Source organism: Mastigoproctus giganteus, chromosome 1 (genome assembly GCF_048544385.1).
Source record: "Mastigoproctus giganteus isolate SK-2022 chromosome 1, ASM4854438v1, whole genome shotgun sequence".
Lineage (NCBI taxonomy): Eukaryota > Metazoa > Arthropoda > Arachnida > Uropygi > Thelyphonidae > Mastigoproctus > Mastigoproctus giganteus.
In genome coordinates, this window is record NC_143575.1 from 205655692 (window position 1) to 205680526 (window position 24835).

The following is a 24835-nucleotide window of genomic DNA, read 5'->3' on the forward strand; positions in this document are numbered from 1 at the left end:
ACTAAAATAAGCAAAAAAAATCCCAGTGAACGTTAGGCCGCAAATGAACCGTTTTTGAGATAATGCACATTTTCTGTTAAGATCAGCCTGGGAGCACTAGTTTAGCAAAAAACTGTGAATCCTTTGCTAAGGGTGGTTTTATTAAACATAAAATAATACATTTTTAATTTTTAGTTTCAACACCACAGGATTTTACAGATGTGACATGTTACAGGATGTTACAAAAGTTGTTCAAAATGCTGTCCTTGCATCTGTACGCAGCTTTGTAGTCTTCTTTGCATTGAGTTGCAAATCCTCTCAGGCATTCTTGGGTCATTTCTGATTTGCTGAAAGTCTCCTTAAACCAATGCTGCAATTCCTCAACTGTCTTAATGTCAGAAGTGTAAACCAAGCTTCTCTAAGGCTAAGGCGCCTCCGTCGCCAGGTGGGAAGGAGCAGCAGTGCGAAGCACACGCTTCTTGATTAGACCGGGGTTCGAGCCCGTCACCACCAAATACGGAGGATGCGGGAAGGTCAGGGAATAACCACCGCATATCCCGGAGCAATATGGCCTTAGTTGCTAATGCTCCTAAATAACAAACAAACCAACCTAAGGCTAAAACATGACCTCGGATACAAAAATCTATAGGATTTGTCTGGTGATCTGGGAGGCCACATTACAGGCCCGCCTCTGCCTATCCACCGTTGACCATACCTTCTAGTTAGATACCAAGTCAACTCAAGCAAAATGTGCTGGTGCACCATCATGCATAAACCACATGTTCTGGCGTTGCTTAAGTGAAACATTATCATCACCAAGGAGGTCTGGAAGAACATTCTGAAGGTACAGCTCTCCTGTTAGCCTGTTTGGCAGAAAGTGTGGTCCAATTAGACGGTCTCCAATGAGAAACTTTGCTGATGTCTTGATTCGTGAATTGCATTAGGATTTTTGTCGGACCAAACATGAGAGTTATGAAAATTAAAAATACCATCATGAGTAAACCCAGCTTCATCAGTGAACAAAATGTTTAAAAATTGGGGGTTCGGGACACACTGTTGTTGCATCTACTGGCAGAAGTTCATTCTGGGAGGGTAGTCTGTATTGCTGAGACCTTGTACATGCTGGATATGGTAGGGGTACAGTAATTGGCAATGTAAAATTTGCCACACACTGCTATGACTCAGTACATGCTCTTGCAGAGTATCCCTTGTCAAAATTCCCGGATTTTGTTCTATTCTTTCTAACACCCTTTCCTCAACATAAGGTGTTATGCTTCTGGGCCTACCTGCTCGTACTCCATGTGCGAAGCACCCATGTTCTCTAAGGCATTGATGTACCCTGATGAATGTGTGCCTGTTGGGCTGCCTTTGGCGGGGAAATGCTTCTTGGTACAAATGTGCAGGCTCAAGTGCACTGCTGTTGGCTTTACCATACATGAAGTGCATGTCCGCATGCTCTTCTTTTCTGTAACCTCTTTCCATGTTGACTATCCTTTGACAAGTACTAGTATGCCTGCTATGTTTCAGAGCATTGAGAGAGGGGAAAGAATGAGCATAACCTAACCTAAACAAGTCATTGGTGGATCCCAAGTGTGATACAGTTCACCTTGTCAGTGGTGGATCCCATCTAGAAATGGGCAATATCTCGAAAACGATTCACTTAAGGACCCATGTTTACTAGGCTTTTTTTTGCATATTGTAGTCTGTACAGTTCACCTTTAAATTATTGACCATCACTTTTGAAACACCCTGTATAGATAAAAATTACATTTATTGCCATCACTTTGGTTTATCTTATTGCTCTTTTGCCTTGCCGATGGTGCCTCCGTAGCCAGGTGGGGAGGAGCAGCAGTGCGTAGCACACACTTCTTGATTAGACTGGGGTTCGAGCCTGTGCCCACCAAATACGGAGGATGTGGAAAGGTCAGAGAATGACCACCGCATATCCCCGGAGCAATATGGCCTTAGTTGCTAATGCTCCTAAAAACCAAATAACAAACAACATAACAGCCTCGCCGTTCACACATGTAATGAAAGTGTTTACATAATATCCCAATCCTTGAACCCTGACACATTGCACATCTCCTTATAGCTGTTGCTTTGTACGGTTCATATGGTTATTGATGTCGTTACTCTGTGAAAGAAAATTCTCTGTCTTCTACAAATCTGTTTTACAGTAGAATATTAACCCTGTGCTAATTTTTGATTTTATTTTCTTTATTTGTTACTAATGGCTTATATGGATTTCGAGAAACGTGACTTTTTTTTTTTTTTTTTTATTAATGGCTTTCTCAAAAAAATTAGTGGCCAGTCAAAGTATTTTATAGTGCTTGATTTTAATGTTTTCTTTCTCCCCACATTTCCATTCTGCAACGAAGAACAATGCTGAACAGCAGCATTTTTGTTTCTTCGTCTATTGTTAACAATTTAGTTGTATCCTGAAGTGATCACAATAAGCAGTGTCCACGGTATATGCAATGGGAACAATAATATTAAACCTTGTTTGTTAAATTAAGTTTTAAATACCCTATTGTGATAATTAAAAAATAACAGATTACAGGTGAACAACCCTTATTTCTACCTTGACTAACTTACTGAAAACCCAATGTGCATCTTTGTTTCCATTTTGATTCCACATCGTTTTTTGGCTTAATGCCAGGTTCCAATAGAGAATCAACATATGTTGCCTTTTGATAAATAGATAAAGTTTGGTGGAAACTCGAAATATTCTAATTAGCACAATAAAGTCTACTGAAAACAACCAATTTCACATAGTTTAGAGTTTCCCAGATGCCAGGCATTATTTTATCCCACAGTCTTTGTTTGTAATTATGAAGACAGAAATTGTGGGCGGGCCACATATTGGGATAATGCTGTAATATAGGGCTCACATCTGGTGAGTATGGGCTTGGCAAACCCAGGGTGATTCACTTCTCTTTCTGCTTTCTGACTCTCTCTCTCTCTCTCTCTCTCTCTCTCTCTCTCTCTCTCTCTCTCTCTCTCTCTCTCTCTCTCCCCCCCCCCCCCTCTCTCTCTCTCTCCCTCTCTCTCTCTCAGGGTAACATTGGAATTTTTTTTTTTTTTTTTTTGGCTGGTGCAGCATAAGCCTTCGGCATTCTTGCACCACCATATGTCTAATAATAATGATAATGTTATTATTATTATTAACCGCGGGGTGCAAGGTGATCACCAAGACTGAGTACACTCATAGACACGACCAGGTAGCCAGGATAATACATCAGAAGCTAGCGAAGAAATACCAGTTGACCAAAGAAAGTGTACCATACTACAAGTATGAACCCCAGGCAGTACTAGAGACTTGAACCCACAAGCTGTACTGGGACCGTGCCATAATAACGGATAAGACCATCCTGCACAACAGACCGGACATAACCCTTGTGAACAAGATGAAAAAGGCTACCTACCTGATTGACATAGTGGTGCCCAACACTAGCAATGTCCAGAAAACCCATGAGGAAAAAAATAAGAAGTACACAAACCTGAGACATGAGGTCAAGGACATTAGCATTAGTAGAGGCATATGATGCAAGAAAGCAAGCTTATTCAGCATCAGCCAAAAAAAAAAAACTTCCACTTCACCCCTCCGTTCGTTCGAAATACCTGTCCAGCTGAGCCTTAAATTTATTTAGGCTATCAACTTCCACAACAAGGGATGAAAGTCTGTTCCAACAACCAACTACCCACTGCCTAAAGGCAAATTTCCGCACATCTATCCTACATCTGTCTTTCTTCAATTTGAATTTATGCCCTCTCAGATGATTATTCTGAGCAGGGGGAAGAATCCCATCAGCATTGAGCATGCTCAAACCATTCAAGGCTTTATACACCTCTATCAGATCACCTCGCTGGTGCCTAGTCTCCAGACACTGTAATTTGCAAAACTTAAGCCTTTCTTCATAAGAGCAACCCTTTGTTCCATTCAATAATCTTATTTCCATTCTCTGTACTCATTCCAGCAGCTCTACATCCTTCTTGAAATGAGGCCTCCAGACCTGTATACAGTACTCAAGGTGTGGCCTGACCATTGCTTATAGAAGGGAATAATCACCTCCTTATCCCTGCTAGAAAAATTCCTGTATATCATTGACAAGACACCATGAGCTACTCTTGCAGCCCGTCTGCACTGCTTAGAGAACTTCATGTCTGCCTGCACAATTACCCCCAGGTCCTTTTCATTCTCTACCACTGTCAGTGTAGTACCACAGAGTTGATACGTTGCTCTGGGGTTGCTGTTTCCCATATGTAGTACTTTACATTTGTCAATGTTAAACTTCATTTGCCACCTCTCAGCCTATCTGCTCAACCTTTCCAGATCCTATTGCAGCAGCATAGCGTCAGTAGTGTCCTTAACAACCCTGCCAACCTTTGTATTGTCTGCAAACTTGGACATTAAACTTGATATACCGTCATCAATATTATTTATAAATACAGAAAACAGTAATGGACCCAACACTGAACCCTGAGGGACTCCACTAATAACATTAGTCCACGATGAGCAGTGTCCATTGATTACCACTCTCTGTCTTCTCCCCCTCAACCACCCCTTTATCCATAGCAGCAATTTGCCTCCAATGCCACACTGCTCCAATTTGTGCAGCAGTCTTCCATGTGCAACAGTATCAAAAGCCTTTCTAAGATCCAAGTGTATAATATCAAAGTTATTCCCTGCATCCAGTTCCTTTGTGACTGCATCATAGTATCCAATCAAATTGGTCAGGCAAGACTTCCCCTTAACAAAACCATGCTGTGTCTGAGCTATAGCTGAAGTCCTGTCTAAATGATCCTGCAGTGCTTCTTTAACTAGTGCCTCCATTAATTTTCCTGGAACAGAAGTTAAACTCACAGGTCTATAATTACTTGTGTCAGCCTTTGATCCTCCTTTGTGAATTGGGGTGACATTTTCACATCTCCAGTCTGTGGGTACCTCCCCTGAGTCCAAGGAAGCTCTCATAATTATGACTAAGGGTTTGCTTACTTCCTTTGCTGCCTCCTTTAATATAACTGGATAGATCCCATCCACCCCGGGTGCCTTTCTTGTGTTTATCTTCAACAATTTCTCCTCCACTTTACTCTCAGTTATTACAAGATTCTCTAACTTACTGCTAGAGTTGAATACACCTCTGGCTTTCCCCTTGCTAAATAACTCCTCATGTGTGAATGTCGATGCAAAATATTCATTTAGTTTGTTAGCTACCTGAGCAGGATCATCAACAGTTGAACCATCGATATCAAGTGGACCAATCTGATTCATCCCCTTCCTTCTAGAGTTTACATAAGTAAAGAACTCTTTGCTGTTTTTCTTTGCATCCCTTGCCAAAGATTTCTCGTAATCTGCCTTCGCCTGCCTAACCTCCTTTGTAACTTGGTTACAGATCAACTTGTATCTATCATAGGCTTCTGTGTCGTGTGTTAATTTGTATGTATCCCATGCATGTTTCTTCCCTGCCATATGCCTCATTAGTTCATCTGACATCCATTTAGGCCTAAACCTTGAACAATATTTCTTAGTTGTTATGTATAGCCTAGTAGTTTCCAAGATAAGTTCTTTGAATGCTTCCCATTTTGCATTTGCTGTTGGTAACATCATCAGTTGGTCCCACTGTATAGAATTTAAATACTGTCTCAGTCCATCGTAGTCGCCTTTACGAAAGCAATAACCCTTCCCTTTACCCCTAATGGTAGTTACCTCTTTGAGTAAATTCCACTTCAGCACACTGTGATCACTGCCACCTAGTGGTTCATTTATCTGCAGATTCTTAATGCATGAAGAATCACTGCTGATAATCAAATCAAGAGTATTCTTCCCTCTAGTTGCCTCCTGAACATGCTGATGTAGAAAACAATCATCCAACAAATCCACAAAAGCCTTGCTAGTGTGTGAGTGACCAGCCACCAAATTCCAGTCAATATCTGGGAAATTAAAATCTCCCATTATAAGACTCTCTGATTTACTGGCCCACTCTATTTCCCTGTACAGTATCTTATTATACTCATCAGAGTCATTAGGCCTATAGCACACTCCTACTCTCAATTTTGATCTCCCAATGCTTATGTCACACCAAACTGACTCGACACTGCACTGTCCAGCGATGTCCACTGGCTTCACTTCCTTGGATTTTATGTATTTCTTAACTAATAGCATAACCCCTCCTCCCGTCCTATCCAGTCTATCCTTTCTGTAGACGTTGTACTCCCCAAATTCCAGTTCTGCATTCCTTATATCTGTGTGACACCATGTCTCTGATATCCCAACAGTATCTGCCTTTGATGTTTTGAGCAATACCTCAAATTCATCCAATTTATTTACTTAACTCCTAGCATTGGTGTACACGCAAATATACATGCACCTATTTCTATTCTTAGCTACCCTAACACAACCCATGTGTTTACTTGTACCGCAATGACTCCCGGCAGTCTCTGAAATATCCTGCATCTTGTTTTTCAGGCTTCTGCTCATTCCAATAGAAGCAGTGCAAGAATCTCTTTCACCTCTGCCAGTGGCTACTGTTAATCTATTCGTCTTTGTCTCCCCCCAAGCTAGCAGTTTTCCGACCCACCTAACACTGCCTCGATAGCATCAGCAAATATTCTTGCACCCTTTCTATTTAAGTGTATCCCATCCCTGTAGAAGCAATCTCTCCTGTTAACAAGTACAGTCCAGGCTGAAAAAAATTCTACCCCTTGAGCCTTGCACAATCTTTCCAGGGCCGAATTGATCGACAAGGCTCTCATCATATACTCCCTCCTATCGTGTCTGGGCAGAATTGCAGACACTTTCAAATTCAACCCTATTTCACGGCTTTTTTTCAACAGTGACCTGTACTTGTTAAGCAATTCTGCCGGTCTCCTACTCTTGATATCATTAGTGCCAACGTGTACAACTATATCACCTTTTGTGCCCTTAAAAGATGATATCTGCTCTACAACGTCATCAGCCTTTGCCCTGGCAAAGGTTGATGATGTTGTAGAGAAATGATCTTTATTATCTCTCTACAACGTTGAGAGAGATAATCTTTATTACCCTTCACGGCCATAAAGCCAGGGGCTTACAGTTTCCCAAACTTCCGGGAAAATTGAACAATTATTTACAAAAAGGTAATTTTACAAAGAAAACATATCATAATACAAAGGAGAGAACTCCTTAGGAGAGTTAAGTCTGATTGAGCTGGCTTAACATCGAGATAAGAGCACCAGCTCAATCAGACAGGAACAGATGCAAGGTATACATCAGTCATTGCTGATTAATCCTACTCGTCATAATTTTTTTCTGGTAAGTCCGGTCAGCAGCGAATTTGTTCAGGTCGGCGTCCAGTGCCTGGGTTTGCTTGAGCATCTGCTGAGGAAGGAACCTGTCCGAGAGATGGAGTTGTGCTGAATGCGAGTAGAGCTCGGGATTGGCCCTAAGGGCAGCAGGGGGGGATCCTCCAGCCACAGGTATCCCAGAATGAAGGTGTTGCCATTATGCCTGTTATCATCTTGACTGTTGCTAGGAGGCGTTGGTCGTCAACTAAGGTGGGAAGCCGTGGAATTCTGAGAGAGTTGGCAAGCTGTGTGGTACGAATCAGAGCTGGAAGGTTGTGCTTCCTGTTGGCCCACTTTAGGAGCCAGAATTCTGTGGCAAAGAGTGGTTTCTTTATTGACGGTGCCGCTGACGCCCAAATTTCAGCAGCATAGAGTAAAGGTGGAAAGATAACTGTTCTTATGTACCTCACGGTTATCTTTTTATCTGTGATATGAAGGAGATGTTGTTTTGCTATCCACCGGAGTCTTGAAGCACGTGTGAGGAGCATATCCATGTGGGCGTTGAATCGAAGTTTTGGGTCGAATACAACGCCCAGATCACGATGGCTGGACACAATTGGTATGAGGGTGTTGCCGACCGAAGGCTGGAGAGAAGGAGTTTGCTTCAATGAATACACCATGAATTCGGACTTAGCAGGATTGATCTTGAGCCCAAACTGGCAAAGGTAAGATGTGACTGTGGTGAGAGTGTTGTTAATTTCCACTTTTACCAGATCTAGGTCTTGACCGGGGATGATGGGAGTGAGTATCTTGATATCGTCCGCATAGCTCAGTAGACATCGAGAATGTGCAACCAGTGGGAAGATAATGGATGAAAACAGAAGGCCCGAAAGGACCCCTCCTTGTGGGACTCCTGCAGTGACGGATCTAGTAAGGGTACGATCTCCTGTATGAAGCTTTATAACTCTGTTATTCAGAAGAGAGGAGAGAAAGCGTAATATGTTCCCTGTGATCTGGAAGTGGCATTCCAGGAGAGTGAGAAGTTGGTTTACTTGGACGGCATCAAATGCAGCCTCAATGTCTAAGTAAGTCACAGCTAGTTCCTGCCTATTCTCCAACCGGCAACCCAAAGGTCGCGGGTTCGATTCCCGCCTCGGGCTTGGATCAAAGTACTGCAAAAACCTTGGGAGGTGCAACATGGCCACAGAAGCCGATGCGCCAACAACTACCAAATCAAAATCAACCTATTCTCCAATGCTGACAAGATAGTATTCGTGGTGGCTAACAATTGGTGATCGTTGATCTGTTTGGAAGGGAATAGTGAATTTGGGCTGAATTACTGGGCAAGATCTGCTTAGTGAGGATGGGGAGTAAGGTCTTCTCCAGGAGCTTCAGCAGGCTGGAGGAGTTGGAGATGGGTCGGAAGTGTTTAGGTTTCGATGGCGACTGAACTTTGGCTAAAGGTTTGATGAGATAGTTTTTCCACTGCTGTGGAAAAATTTTGTTTGAGAGCAACTGGTTAAAGATTATTAAAAGTGGCTGAATAATGTACGGACTTAGGCATTTGAGCATGAATTGGGGAACTCCATCATCACCGGTGGTTGACGAGGCAGCTGTTAGATCTGAGTTTGGCATAGGATTACGGTTAAATCTTGTGACGAAATCGAGCCACAATTCAGGATCAAGTTGTAAAGGGAAATGAGGGTTCACTTTCTTGTATGGAATTTTTCCTTTAGCCAGCTCACGGTTAACGTATAATTTGATTGCCTCAGATTTCAGGCAATTAAATTGAGCCCGTGCCCTTGAATAAACGATACGATCATTGACATTTTGCGACTGTTTCCATGTGCGATGGAGCTGTTGCTTCAGCTGGAAACTCATTTTGAGCTCAGAATTCCACAAAGTCTTGTATATGGACTGATTGTGATCTTTTTAGAGGCAGCATATTTGGCAACCGTGTTGATCCAGTTTGTGAGAATGTTCACAGCTAGTTCTGGGTCACAAGTCTCTAAGGCCACCCAGGGAATGAGAGAGGCGGCTCTGATGCACTTATCTACGTCAAGTAAGTTGGGGCTAGTGATGTCAACCTTTTTTGTTGTCCTTCTGGCTTCTAATTTGGGGGCTGGCAGATATGCAGTCACATGTATCGGGACATGATCAGAGTCAAATTACGTTTCTGCAATGTAATCAAGGGTGCAAGGTAAAGAGGCTAGAACTAGATCTAAGAGGTTATTCCTCCTGGTTGGAGCTTCATTAATAAGTTGTAGGTCAGCACATCTCAAGTGCGCCAGAAGATCCTTTTTCAGATTAGATAGCTGAGGAGGTAAATTGAAATCACCACAAACTAAGTGAGAAGCTGTGGGATGCAGCTGATTGATTAACCAGTTGGAAACTTCAAGGATGATTTGCTGGGATGGCTTTGGGGGTATATACAGCACACAGACATCAAACATCACGAAGTCGTATCCTAACGTAACGAGGATTGCTTCATAGTTAGGAGAGTTACTGGATTTATTATCCAATAGCTTGAAAGCAGATTTCTTGTAGAATATTGCGACGCCTCCACCCTTGCGTGCAATCAGAGATGTGAATACGACCCCATAATCAGCTGGGGCAGCTGCCGCTAGGAATTCTTCATCATCATTCAGCCAGGTTTCGGTGATGGCGAGCAGGTCAAAATGTCCGGGGAGCAGAATTCTTCCCTGAGCCACAGCATTCCCATTAGCTTGAGCCTTTTGCTTTACTGCTCTGGTCTGAGTCATGATTTTGATTTAATTTCAATAAAATTTCAATTTCAGTACAAAATTATAACCCTAAACTTGTATCCCAACACAGTTATAACGCAGTTATAGATGTGGCATATGCAAGAAGTATCGACCATCCCGATCATAGTGTCAACCACCAGTATGGTGCCAAAGACTCTACATAGCAGCCTAGCAGCAATAGGTCTCCCAGAGAACACCTACAAGGAACTTCAGAAAGTTGCAGTCCTGAACACCTGTAGGATAGTCAGATTTCCTTGACCAACAGTAACACCAGACATTACAACCACCCTGTGTACTTGGTAGCAGTACCTGTCACGGAGCGAAATTCCCCAGTCAGGGAGAAATAATATAAGAGCAACAATAATAATGTAAATTTAAATTCTGTAATATATTGTAACTTTGAATTTTGTAAAATATTTGGAAACCTACCACTTAATAATCAGATAGACTTTGTTATTGACCTTTTGGCAGGAACTTCATAACTTTCGTTTGGTAGCTTAAATTTAACTTCTCTAGTGGCTGAAGTTTTGTCAGCGGTTCAATTTCTTTAATTCTTTGTTAATTTAAATTCTGTAATACATTGTCAATTTAAATTTTGTAATCTTTCCAAAGTTCAGATTTTACTTAAATAATGGTTGCTACAAGATCCATTTACAATATCAAGTCCAAGGACATCATGGCTCAAATGGAAGTGCCTGCGGACATTTCTGATGCGAGTTACAAGTTCATTATTTGTATAACTTCTGGCATGTATTCTAAGGTTGGTCTAGTAGACAAGCCTAGCTCAACTGATTCTTTTCTTTGTACCTGATGTAAAGAGTGTACCAATCTGAAATCAGTACTTCATGCATTAGGAGAAGAATTTGAGTCACTGAAGAAACGAGTGCTTTCTTTAGAAACAAACGTAACTGAGCTCATTAGGGACCTCAAGTATCTCGTGACCTGCCAAGTGATGCACCCCTGATTTGAGTCCCAGATAAGAATAATCAAGTGTATACTGCTCTGGTTGAAGGTGATCTAGTTTTATTGAAAGACTGTATTGTCAGGGAAATGGGTAACATTTTTTTTTAACAAAGATAGATGAGCGAGAACTGGAGTGTTTGCCAGGAGCAACAGTTGATAATGTTACTAACAGATTATCAGATTTTAAGGGAGGTAATAAGAGCATTATTGTTCATGTAGAGACTAATGGCCCGATGTAGCCAAGTGGTCAGGAGTGAGAGTGCAATAGTACAAACTCTTTTAGTGGACCAGAGTTTGAGCCCGTGACTGCTAAATACAATTAGCGTTTGTATTGATTGATTTACTGAAAACTCCACTGACCTGGTGGTCATGCTGGAGTATAAACAAGAACATATCAAACGTACACGACTGACCATTTGTTTGATAAATATAAGCATCTGCATTGGCAATTCTGACCAGACACAGGAGGGATTATATGCTGAAAGCCTTGTAAGTTAACTCAAGACTTGAGGGAATCTCTTGGGGTGAATTTTTATCAGCGTGGCCTGCACTTGTAGGTAGAAGAAATCTATTTTGTAGAGGTGGTATTCATTTGAGCAAAGGTGGTGCAAGGATTTTTGCCAGTTTCATTGAGGATACCTTAAGGCAGCATTTCCCGAACTTTTTTAGTCATGGAACACTTACAAAACACAAGTTTAGCGGGAGCCAAAGAACTGTGTGCTAATATTTTTTTATATACTATGCATTGTGCATCAGGAGCATCCTTTTTATTTCCAACACATGTAAAGCCGAAATTCAAATAACTGTTATCACACTTTTGTTTTGGTCTTTTATTAGTTGGTTCCTGTTTTTTCACTTCGGAATTTTGGGGAACAAAACAGAAAGCTGCGATTGTTCATCCTTACTTTTAAGTGTAATAATATTGTTTGTTTTCATCAACCATAGTTGCGATACTTGAAGTACTTGCTTCTTGTTTTAAAGTTCCCTTTTTCAACCATAAATCCATGGTCATTTATTGTAATAATATTTCAAAATACTGATAATTATCAAAAAAAATTTATACAAGGAAGTGAGTTTAGTTATGATATCGGTTTGCTTCTGCCTCTCCTTCAACATGTGTACTCTGGGCTAAATTGCATACAAACGGCATGATCACTACATTGCTACTTTTTCGTAGATGTCATTACCTCTGTGCATATTTCTCTATGCAAAATCCCACCAAAATAAAGTGTTCTGCGGTCTATTTGATTATTAGTCTATGCCATTATGTTAATAACCGAAAAAAAATTGTTAAAAATTACGATACAAAAATGGTGTACACTACAAATATGCAAAATTCATTTATTTTATTTATTTTTAATTAATAATTATGATTTTTCACTGAACACTTGTTCACATCTCATGGAACACAGTTTCAGAAATGCTTTAAGGGTTCAGCAAATTTCTAATTAGGAGAAGAAGAGTAATATAGATCCACATTTATCTAATGATATGGGTCAAAATAATGCTTGCACTCACCTCAAGAATTCTAGTTTATTTCCACAACAGGCAAGATGCTCTGAGAGTATCAACGTTTCAAATGAGCGGAAGATAAAGCCAGGGAAACAACCCCTTCAAGGGGTGTGTCTGGGTAGTGAACTATAAAACAGGAGTCAGCAACCTTTTTGAGTGAAGAGCCGTTTTTGATCTAATTAAAAAAAAAAAAAAAAAAAGAATCCGAAAAGCCGCACTTTAGCTCGAGGGGGAGTTTTTTAAGAAATGGAATAGAGTGAGAAGGTGTTTTATTAAAAATATATTTTTTGAAATATTATTAATAATATTTCTAATTAATGTGACTTTTGCTGCTGAACTTCTTGAATGAGTCTCTCAACATCAGGGTAGTATACTGTAATTTTCATCTTTAAGCATGTTGAGGGACTCACATTGTTCAGACTGTTTCTTGATTTATTTTTAGTATAATTCATGTTTGAAAATATTTGCCCGCAGAAATTTGTTGAATCAAAAACTGAGAGAAGCCAAACCCAAATATTTTCAAATTTATATACGTGTCCGGTAAGCTACACCATGCATTGAACACAATTTGGTCTTGCTTTTTCAACTCATCTATCGGCATCCATTTATTTAGAATTCCAAGGGCAGCCTTTTGCCTCTCCAAATCCTCAATTTCAGTTTTAAGGCATTTTAGTCTTGCACTCCATATGTCCTTGATTTTTAAGTCCTCTAACTCCATTTCAAATTTTGCTTCATGAGGGCGAAAAGTTAGAGCCACAGTTACATGCTCAAAGAGCTGCATGCGACCCGCAAGCCATAAGTTGCCGACCCCTGCTATATAGAAGAATACTTAGTCTTAACTGTTTCTACAATAATGTCAGGAATGTTGTCAATAAAATGGCTTAATTTGAACTCCTGATTAGGACAACTGATGCTGACATAAATGTGATGCCATCAGAAATTGGGGATTGATGAGTTCCACTACTCTATGTATCATGCATTTAGGCAAGGTAGGGTAGATAGAAGTGATGGTGGGGTCACTTCTTATCAAAAGCAGCCTTAGCACAAAAATAGCTTTTGCTGAGTCTGAAGTTACTTCTGCCAGCATAGAAATTGTGTGGTGTGAGTTAGTTGGAAGCAAAGGTATAATGAGAGTGGAAGTAATCTGCAGACCACATAATTGTGAAGAATATTATGAGAGTCTCTGCATGCAGATGAAATGGGCAAGCAATTGTGAATGTCTTATCATGAGTGACTTCAGTCTGCACCTGATTGATTGGAATAAGTGGGTGGGGGAAACTCACCATGGGGAAAAGAATTTTAAAATAGACTAGATGGTTATTATTTGTATCAGCATATTAGAGAAAATACTAGCAGTTAGGCTATTTGTGATATTACATTACTCAGGAATCAGATGACAACGCAAGGCTTAAAATATAGGAACCATTGTCAATTAGTGATCATGCAATTGTCGGTTGGAAGATGAAGAAAGGTGTTGCAGTAGTTAAAGGAAAAGATGTGGATTTTAATTTCAGAAGAGAGACTGACAGTTTAAACCGCTATATGGCATCTATTAATTGGGAAGATTGCTGAGTGAGGGCTATTTGTTATTTTGGTTTTCAGGAGCATTAGCAACTAAGGCCATATTGCTCCGGGATATGCGGTGGTCATTCCCTGACCTTTCCGCATCCTCCGTATTTGGTGGTGACGGGCTCGAACCCCGGTCTAATCAAGAAGCGTGTGCTACGCACTGCTGCTCCTTCCCACCTGGCTACGGAGGCGCCTGCTGAGTGAGGGCACATACATTTGAACTATGGAATAGCTTTAAAGCAAAAATGACAGAAGCCATGAACACTTACATACCATTAAGAAAATATTGCAGGAGGAGAAGGATGTCGAATGAATGAATGTGAGAGCTGGCCATTCAAATAGAGCAGAAAAAGAGAGTTTGGGACAGAGCAATGAAAAGTACTGAAGCCTACAAAAGGTGCAAGTTAAACTGTAATAGTACCACAAATAAGGTTAGGGAGGCCAAGACTGCATATGAGAAAGCACTGGCTAAGAGAGCAAAGAATGGGGACAAGGAATTTTTCATATATGTGAAATAATAACGAAGAATATAGCAAATCAGATCAGATCCTTTTGCATTCAGTGTGGGGAAGAATTAGATAACTCAGCTGATGTTGCAGATGAATTTGATAGGTACTTTACATAAGTCTTTCCTGGTGAAAGACCATGCTGAGAAGAGGCTGTGCGAGTGAGGCTGAGCCATATGAAATTAGTGATTTCAAAATTACAGATGACTGTTTTTCTAATAAACTTTCAAGCATAAAGAAAAGTAAGGCTCCCTGAGTTTATAGCATATAATCCCAATAATTTTGAGGTAGGCCATCACGGAGTGTATTGAACCATTGAGGTTAATTATGAGGTTAATTATCTTTGGACTTGGGAGAGTTTCTTTTGGATTGGAGAAGTGCCAACATATTGCCAATACAATAGAGGCAGTTCTAAGAGTGATTTCGGTAACTACAGACAGTCTGATTCCGGTGGTTGAGAAAATCTTAGAGGCAATGATTAAGATTGCAATCCAGGGACATTTAGATAGATATGGCATTCTGAAGGACACACAACATGGTTTTGTTAAGGGAAAATGTTTATCTAACTTAGTAGACTATTTTGACACAGTTATTCACTTGCTGGATGCAGGGAACAACTTAGACGTAGCTTATTTGGATTTTATTTGGATTAGTCAGCAAGTTGTTGATTGCTTGAACAAGTTGCATTTGCAGTTAGTTGAAGCTGATAATTTGAATAAATGCAATGTTCAACTGCATAGTTGCCTATGCAGGAGGAAAGCACATGTGTATTTTCTTATCTACTTTTTTTTCTTTTTTTTTTCTGGCCAGTGCAGCAAAAGCTTGTGGCTTCCTTACACTGTATGGCAATGCTATTGTTATTATTATAATGCATGAATGGAGCAAAGAAAAAATTTCATTCATGTCACTTCTATGTAATAAGAACATTCTGACATGGTGAATAAAAATTTCTGGGAGGAAGGAGACTACAAATTCACTAAAACAAATTACTGAAAATTAATTTATTTTCAGTAATTTTTGTAATTTTTTTTAAGTGGAGTTTTTATATATTACAGCAATGCCATTCGTGTTATATAGAAATGGCATGGATAATCTACCCAACTGCTTGGCATATCAAACTGAGTTTTTTCAATATGTCCTATTCTTTAAATTTTATTTGTGTGTGTATATATATATATGGGGATTTTTTTCTGCATGATTCCATAATCTCTAGTAAATTCTTTGGACATCTTAATAGAAATGCATAAAACTACAGACAAAGCATAAACTGCATGTTTACTGTAGGTTGTGTTTGAACGATTAAGGTTCTCTTTTTGATAGATGAGTTAATAGTTTCACAGTTAAATACTAATTCAAATCAAACAGTAATTGAAAATTAAGATGAGCCATTACAATAAATATATATCGTGATAACCGACATAACCTTTAACACCTTTTCAGATCATTACTAGATGGGCTAGTAAATGAGTGCAAATAGGACAACATTACATGTTTGAAAATACAGAATCTTACAAAGGACAAAGATTGGCATCTGTCAAACAGCAGAACATTTGCCAATTATTTTTAAGCTGTATAAGCATGTGCTATTTACCATGTATAAATAATAAATGCAAATTTAAAATTTTGTTTTCATCAGTTTATTTTCCAGCTTTCCTTTTCAGTTATTCAAAAAAAATCTGCTAACTGAAATACGCTCACTCCGAACTATCTCAGATAAACAGGATTCTACTGTATTTTAATAGTGGGATCTGTGTTTGTATCAGCTATGGGGATGGTGGCCATAGATAAGAATCTTCTAATGAGAAATGGCCAACAGATCCAACCATCGATGAACCATAGTGAACAGCAGCTGTTTCACCAGTGGCTGAGTTTATTTCAGTTGACATTGTATATATCTACTGCTTTTGGCTGCCGTTATTCCCCCAATACACATGGGATAGCACGTTGCATAATGCAGTATTTGTTGTTTTTTTTTTTTTTTTTATGATCTTTATAATCTACATAAAACCATTTATATTTCTTAACTGTTTTTTAATTTAATTCTTCTATGTCATATATGAATTTACTTTTTTCCACATTCATCTTACCTTTATTTACTCTTCTTAAAATATATGTCTAGTCATATAAGAAAACTGTAGTCATACCAGCTGTTTAATGCAATGGTGTCAAAACTGCTTCAGAATGCACTATCTTCAAACACTTCTTATTTGGGTGGTGGGCAGCATATTGTAAAGAATATTCCACTTTTTTCTCATCATTATCAATTCAAATATTATTCTAATATAAATTTTATTTTTAGGATTTCTTGAAAAAGAAATTAAGAAAGATGGCATTCCTATGTTAGATATTGGAGATAATCCAGAGGCTCCTCAGCCTAGAGAAATGATAGACTTAGAAGTAAGTAAATTGATTTTCTTAAAGAGCACACTTTAAACTATATAGGGTGGTATGGCAAAAAAGGAAATTTTAAAATTTAAATATCTCCAAAGGTATTCTAATTTACAATTGGGTAAACATGTGTGGTTGAAGTGGTAGGTTCTGTTATAAAATTACTGTTTTTTATTGTTGTTATTTGCTTTTAGGAGCATTAGCAACTAAGGCTATATTGCTCCGGGGATACATGCGGTGGTCATTCCCTGACCTTTCTGCATCCTTCGTATTTGATGGTCATGGGTTCGAACCCCGGTCTAATCAAGAAGCGTGTGCTACATGCTGCTGCTCCTGCCCACCTGGCTACGGAGACACCTGTTTTTTATTAAAGAATTTTTTCATTTTTTTTTTTTTTTTTTTTTTTTTTTCTGAAAAAATAATTTTTTTGTATTCTACTTGAAGTATACCAATGCTTTGATCTCTTAGTAATGGCTGCAGACATATTAAATGTAGTTTTATTATATTTTTTTAATGTATAATTCAAAAATGTAAAAATGTTGGGGGGGGGGAAACAAACTTAAAATATAAACATTATATTATTAGTCTTCTCAACTATTTTTGAGTTCATAAAACCATTAAGTGCATGAAAATTAGCTTTATACATATTTCTGATTATATATGTATTAACTTTCAGGATCAATTCCTGACCTGAGAACAATGAAAAAAAGTTTATAAACATGTACCTAAAATCATTTTGTTTCTGATTTGCAGCCTTTTTTTGTGCTTCAGTAAAAAATGCTTGTCAGTCTTTGGGCAGGCAAACCACATTACAACAATGTGGATAGGTATAAAAATTGATTACTATTTTTGTATGCAGTCTGAATTTATTTTTAAATGGTATTTTACTGTTCACAATCTTAAATTCTTACTTTAAAATCAGTTTTAAATGCAGTTTGGTGGGGAGGGGAGGGAACCTTAAATTTTTGTTGTAGTGTGTGTTTGAAGTGAGAACAGAAGCTTATTCAAATTAAGAATTGAGAGACATGCATCTTTTTATGGACTTGCCAAGTGTACAGCCACAGCAAGACATCTGTACATTGAAAGAGTTCAGAATCAGTGTCTTCCAGATAAGGCCTTTCAGAAAAATGGCAAACATCTTAGAGATGCAGGATCATTCAACAATTGAGTTTCAGATGGTAGTTGACCTATCAACACCAGGACTTAGGTTGGAGGTGAGTTCTGAATTGTGAAGGAAAATCCTGATGATAGCCCCCAAAAGATAGCAGCAGAGGATATAGGGCACTCAACTGTATGGGGAAGTTTACACAAACTTCTTCATTCAAATATTTCAAGACCTTACTGAAGCTGATTTCCCACCATGAAAAGCTTTTCGTAATTAGTTCCTACAGTAGTGGGCTCATATTCATTGTTATTTATTATTTATTTTTTGCTATCCTCCACATTATTTTCTGATGAGGCTGGCTTCAGAAGAAACTTGATAAATTTTCAAAATTCTTGTAGCTGGGCAAAAGAGAATCCACGTGCCATCACCCAGTCAAGGTGCCACCAACAATTTAGTTTTAATATATGAGCAGGAATTATTGCTGACTGCTTAACTGGACAGTCTTAATTTGAATTTTTCCCCCCTTTAAAGAATAATTTATGCAGTTTTTCTCTTGCTGTGTCATATATGTGGTTTATGCATGGTGTGTAGCCTCAGTTTAGTTGAGTAGCCAGAGACCATTTGGATGAGCATTTCCCTGATAAATAGTTAGGCTTAGAGAATCTGTTGCATGACCTGCTCACTCCCTGCACCTGAATCCACTTGATTTTTGCTTGTGGGACTATCTGAATCCAGCAATTCACACAATTGCCATTTACAATGTTGAAATGCTTTGCCAATGTGTAGAACAAGAATGCCAGCAAATCTGAACGATACTGGAATTTTAACCAATTCCAAAGTGGTGGTAAAAAATCTGGTCGCTGGATTCAAAATTATACTTGCACAGCATACATTTGTTTGGAAAATTATATTTTTGTTTACTGGGCTCTAATCCAGTTTTCAAGTGATCAACACTTTGATAAGGGTGCTTTAATGCATTACTGAAAAATTAATTCATTTAATGTAATTCTGATGAGTTAAAATTAATTTTAACAAATAAAAGAGTAGAGTCAAAAAGATGATTGCAGATTCTTAATCTGGAATCCCTTTTTTGATCTTCTCTGACTTTCTTTACCCTTATGTCAAATTCATTTTCTGAATTTGACATAAGGGTAAAGAGTTAGTTTTCTAGTAATTCTGAGTTAGTTTGTCAGCTTGACAAACTAACTCAGAATTGTTTTTTACTTTGTCTGACTTTCCAAAAAGTGAAGAATGTTCCTTGGTGATTACAATATTTGTAACTTTAACTGGCTTGAATTTTGTAATTGTATAGACCTGGCTGGTAGAGTGCTGAGGAAATGTGCTTTTTTAATGACCTTGCACAACTTTTTAATTTACTTCTACAGTACTAGACCAGCCTGACCACACTTAATGCTGTTAACCTTGTCCTTGCAAATAATCACCCAAGGTAGAGAGTTAATGTTCGTTGCCTCTAGACAAGTGTTAAATTTTCAATTTCACTGTGACATTCTGTTTTTAGTTACCATAATAAATACATATATGTTATTGCTCATAATGAAACTTTTGATTTTGAGTAAGGCTTGCATCAGTCACATATGCAGAACTGATGGAGATGTTTGCCGATTCATGAAAACAGCTGACTATAAAAGGGAAAAAAAAAAAGATCAGTAATGGTAAAAAGAATAGTATGTTGCTGTAGGTGAATAACTTTAATTGTAAGAAAAGCACTATTCAAACTTTAAGAAGAAATACTATTTGCCACTTAAATAAAATTTATTCAATTACAGAAACATAGTTACTTGCATTGGAATGCTGCCATACAGAAATGCTATACTGGGTTTTATTCTGTTTCCCAAAAGAGATCATGGCTTACCAAGGAGCTGCTTTTTTTTTTTTTTTTTCTTTTCTTTTCTTTTTTTTTTTTGACAACTCATAAGCAGAGCTTTTAGTGTATCATGTTACATGACGTTAAGCCTGTTATGGAATATGACTGTGACAGCTATATTGGATCACTTCATTTGTTTATTAAAAGACAAATGCCCTGTACCATATTACAACAATCCAGTAACAGTGAAATTACCAAAAACCTGTGCTTCAGACACTCTGACCACTTAACAAAAGAAATGGGCCTGTACTTTTTCACATCTTTATTCAGACTAATAAAGCAAATGAAAGTGCAGGGGAAAAAAAAATCCTAATATAATTAGCAATACAAGTTCCTAATATAATACAAGTTCTGATCAGTGTTGGAGGTTTTTTATTTTTTACAATTTATTTTCTTATTATAGGCTACATTTGAAAAACTAGAAAATGAACTGAAAGAAGTCAACACAAATGCAGAGGCACTAAAGAGGACATATCTTGAACTTACAGAATTGAAGCATATTTTGAGAAAAACTCAAGTGTTTTTTGATGAAGTAAGTTTTTGTTCATCTGACTTTGAGTTAACTGATGATACTTACTTTCCCAAAATGTGAATAACTCTAAATGTGCTAAAATAAGAAAAAGAATTCTAATAGACATGTGAATGATTCAAAACAGAATTACGGCCGTTGGAATTTTAAAAATGACTGTGGTGTTTTCAATGGTTAAAAACAAAAACTTAAGTAAGAATAAATAGACATATAAGCAGTAAAATGTTTATTTATACTAGACATGTCTGCTTTTTTTTTTAATTTTTTACCATTTAAAACACCATAGCAATTTTTTTAAAAAATTTCAACAGCCATAGCTCTCTAACTGTCCAAAATCAGACATTCTTCTGTTAACTTTTTACTTTTGTCAGTGTAATTTAGAAATGCCTTATATAAATAAAATATATTTATTTAAAATATTTACTTATTTTTGAAATTTAGCCTTTTAAAAACATTCTTATGAATTTCGAAGCTTTCTTATTTAGAATTTTTCCTTGAATATCCTGTTTAAAAAATCTGAATTTCAAAACTTTCTTTTTTTGATTATAAAGTAGATGAACAGTTTTTTGTTTTTTTTTTATCCTTCACTATTTTATCAAAACAGTAATTTTTTTTTTTTTTTTTTTTTTTTACATTGTTTCAAAATCTTTTGAAAGCAATTACAGGTATCTTTTAGTATTTTGTTATGCTTAAAATTTTGATACACCTACAATGTATCTCAGTTATCTCAATATATACACATATCGTAGAAATCTGGGATACTTACAAGGAAACACTAGGTGAAATGATAACTCTAAGATAATGAATATCTAAAAAATTATTTATGGTCGGGCACTTGAGACTTGTAGTTGCAAGTGTTTAACCATATTGAAATATGATTTATACAGTGCATACAATTATCATAGTAACTGGCTGTTGAATGGAGTTTGCTGAATCCAAAAATTTCAGTACAAATGGTGAGAGTCCTGTCTTTTAATAACTGGAATTTCTTTTGGGCTTAGCCTGTGATAGCTGTGAACCTCCCTGATTGCTATCAGTAAGGCTATCAATTATTATTATTTTTTTTTTTCTGAGAAAAGGTTGTCCAAATTTTAGAGAGGTTGTAAACATTTCATTTCTTTCAGTGGATAGCTGAAGAAGTGCTCCATGATGAAATATTTCTCCACAATGTTCTACATGTGTTAATGTAATTTCAGTTCGTGACTAAATAAGCTGGTCCAGAGTTAATCCCATTTTCAGAAGTCCACCAAATTATAATGAAATGAGTTAAAAAAATAATGACAAATCCACCACAATATTCTGATGGACCAATTGCAAAATATATGCATTACTTGCATACGAACATTGGACATGACCAGGCTGTCATAAGCAGAATGGAAGCAAAATCAGGATCATTTAATAGCATTTCCTTCTTTGATCAAGGGAAATGCTGTTATGTTCTTCGGTGTTTCAAAATATCCCTTGATTTTTGTGATATATTTATTTTGTATAATATTTAATTAATAATTGGTGTGAATGATCTTTTATTTTGGGGCCATTTTTCTTTTGTTTGCTTTATTTGCTTGTGGTAATGCATGCTTTTCATTTAATCATAAACAATCTATGCATGTTGCTTCAGTATGTTTACTTTTTTTTTTTTAACAGCATTCTATTCCATATGCACAAAATCATAGTTAAATACCAGAAATAAAATGTAAAAATAAACTTTCATTTAATATCTTCATGAGTAGCTCACTATTTAATCCCACCTCTCTGCTGTACAGTATCATTGCTGTTTGTGCATATGAAGAATTTTGAGCTCTTGGGAACAATAGGTTTTTTGGAAACTTGCTGTCTTTTTCACTTAACATATTCAATTATCTTTGATAAATAGCTTAATAGTAGTAGTCATGTTCATTAGCTTATTTTTAATTTTAGCTAGAGAGTTTTGCAAATTATGTCCAAATCACTGATACAAAAGGTATCAGTGATTTGGTGTGAATATTGTATCTCATAACTTGTACTGTACTCCATGGTAAGGGCATTCAAGTGTTTTAATTGTGGTAAAGGTATCTCGATAGTTTGAATCATGCAGGTTGGTGTTCGTTAGATAATTTTAGTTTCTGTTATAATTAACTTATAACTTTACAAAAATAATGGTAAAGGATAATACATATAATGTAAACTTGATAGCATAATACCTATTACATAAACTTAATAGGCTAGTATGTATTATTGCTGCACAACTGGTGAATTAGTGTAGGGTTATTATTGCATTTAAGTATTAGTTTAGTATAGTATCCTCGATTATACGAATTTAAATGGAAATCATGGCCTGAAGAAATGTGCTGTTTCTACAATGTTTGCAGATCCTTCTGGAACATGACATGATATATTTGTGTCTTTGTGTATTCTCGGTGCAGAGAGTGCAAAGAATTGAAGCACCAGCTCAGTGTTGTGATTGGCCTTTATGAGAGCTTGAAAAGTATATGGTAGATGCCCTCAAAAGTATTAAAATGGGAGAAACCCATCCAGCTCTTAGGTTCCCAATGCAATGCCAGGGCTCACACTCGCACATCAGTCAACATAGGCAGTCCCCAAGGCAGAACATGCTGGTCCCACAGGACGTAGTATTGTTGGCGATTCTATTGCCAGAGAAGCAAGAAATATATTGTGCAAAAAGGATGGGTGGAATTGGACCAGGGTATGTCTTCCAGGGGCAAAAGTTGATGACATTGTAACAGAACAGTAACCCCAAAATAACTTATACAGTTGGCAGAGTTGAACTAAAGCTGGTAGTGTAGGAAAGGGACTTGGATATTACGATACGGTCAGATATGAAGTTCTCTGAGCATTGTAGACTGGTTGCAAGGAGGGCCCATGGTGTCCTATTGATGATTTATCGAACAATCGCTAGTAGAGATAAGGATGTCATATTCCCATTATATAAGGCTATTGTTAGACCACACTTGGAATACTGTGTTCAAGTATGGAGACCGCACCTAAAGAAACCCTTTCTTCTTGAGAGGGTCCAAAGACGGGTAACTCGCTTGCTGAGATAGGCAAAAGGACGTCCATATGTGGAACGACTTCAAATATGTGGGTTGCAGAACTTGGAAACTAGACTTGATTGAGGTGTTTAAGGCTCTGAGAGGCATAAGAAAAAATGAATAAGGATGAAATTTTCATGGTTATAAATGATTCTAGAACTAGAGGCCATAATTTCAATTTATGGGGGGAAGTTGTTTAGACTGGATTGCAGGAAGTTTTATTTTAGCCATAGAGTTATAAATTACTTACATGGGTGGTAGAGGCTGACAGTCTGGGGAAATTCAAAGATCAGCTGGATAATTACCTAAGGGAGGAAGGAAATGCATGGGTTGTCCATTTCCTTTTCTCTCATTAATTTTTATTATTATTTTTTTACAATTTTCTTATTATTATTATTAATTTGTTATTATTATTATTATTAATTTGTTATTATTATTATTATTAATTTGTTTTTATTCTTATTATTATTAATTTTATGTACTGTATTTTTTTTTATTATTACTATTATTATTATTTATTTTATTTTATTTTTTGGCTGGTGGAGCATAAGCCATAGGCTTCCTTGCACCATGTGGCCATTACTAATACTAATAGTATATAATTTACCATATTCATTAATGTTAATATTACAGGATGAAGAAATGTCTTTGGGTGATGTCATTTCACTATGTAAGAAGATACTAATGAAATAATAAACTTAAGTGAATGATGCAATTTTTTGTATAGCTATTGCTGTGCATTCATGATGGTTATAATTAAAGTACTTTGGCTACCTATAGGTAGCAAGCCATGAGTTGCCCAATGACAAAGTTTGAATGGCCATGCTGTATTGTGCTTCGAGCACCGCTTGAAGCACAAATACGTTTATATAAACATTTTTGATTGTTTAAGTCTTACAATGAACCTTAAAGTACACTCCACATGTTATGAAATGCAGTGTATATACATTTTGAAGATTGAGAGTATTTAATTTCATTTTCCAAATATTAATATAATTAATATTTGCCAAACATGAAATGAAAATATGTATTAGCCAATTTTCATTTGTATCTGGATGTTATGTTAATAGTTTGCTTGAAACTGCATTAATATTTATAGTAGAAGAGCATGTTTTATTGCTAGCACCTTTTTCAGTATTCTTTTTAGAAACTGTGCACTATTTGAATGTGATTTACAGCTTGGATGCAGATCCAAGCTATAACTATAGAAAAACCATCATGAAGCTTGTGAAAATCTATACCATTCTTTCTTCAGTGTATGTTGCGAAACAGTACACCATTCATGAACATACTTATAATATTGCATGTGCATGTTCCCAGATTCTTTCTGTTACTAAACTTT

The 24835-nt window shown here is 37.2% G+C and overlaps 1 protein-coding gene across 3 annotated transcripts in view; it reads left to right on the forward strand.

The window, feature by feature from the left end:
• The window catches only part of Vha100-1 (V-type ATPase subunit a family protein Vha100-1), a 207513-nt gene that overhangs the window by 31690 nt on the left and 150988 nt on the right, over positions 1-24835 (forward strand). For all 3 annotated transcript variants that reach the window (XM_090375739.1, XM_090375724.1, XM_090375730.1), the window contains exons 3-4: positions 16857-16954; positions 20339-20467. In XM_090375739.1, the coding sequence (XP_090231865.1) occupies positions 16857-16954; positions 20339-20467 (227 nt within the window). The remainder of the gene's footprint in view (positions 1-16856; positions 16955-20338; positions 20468-24835) is intronic.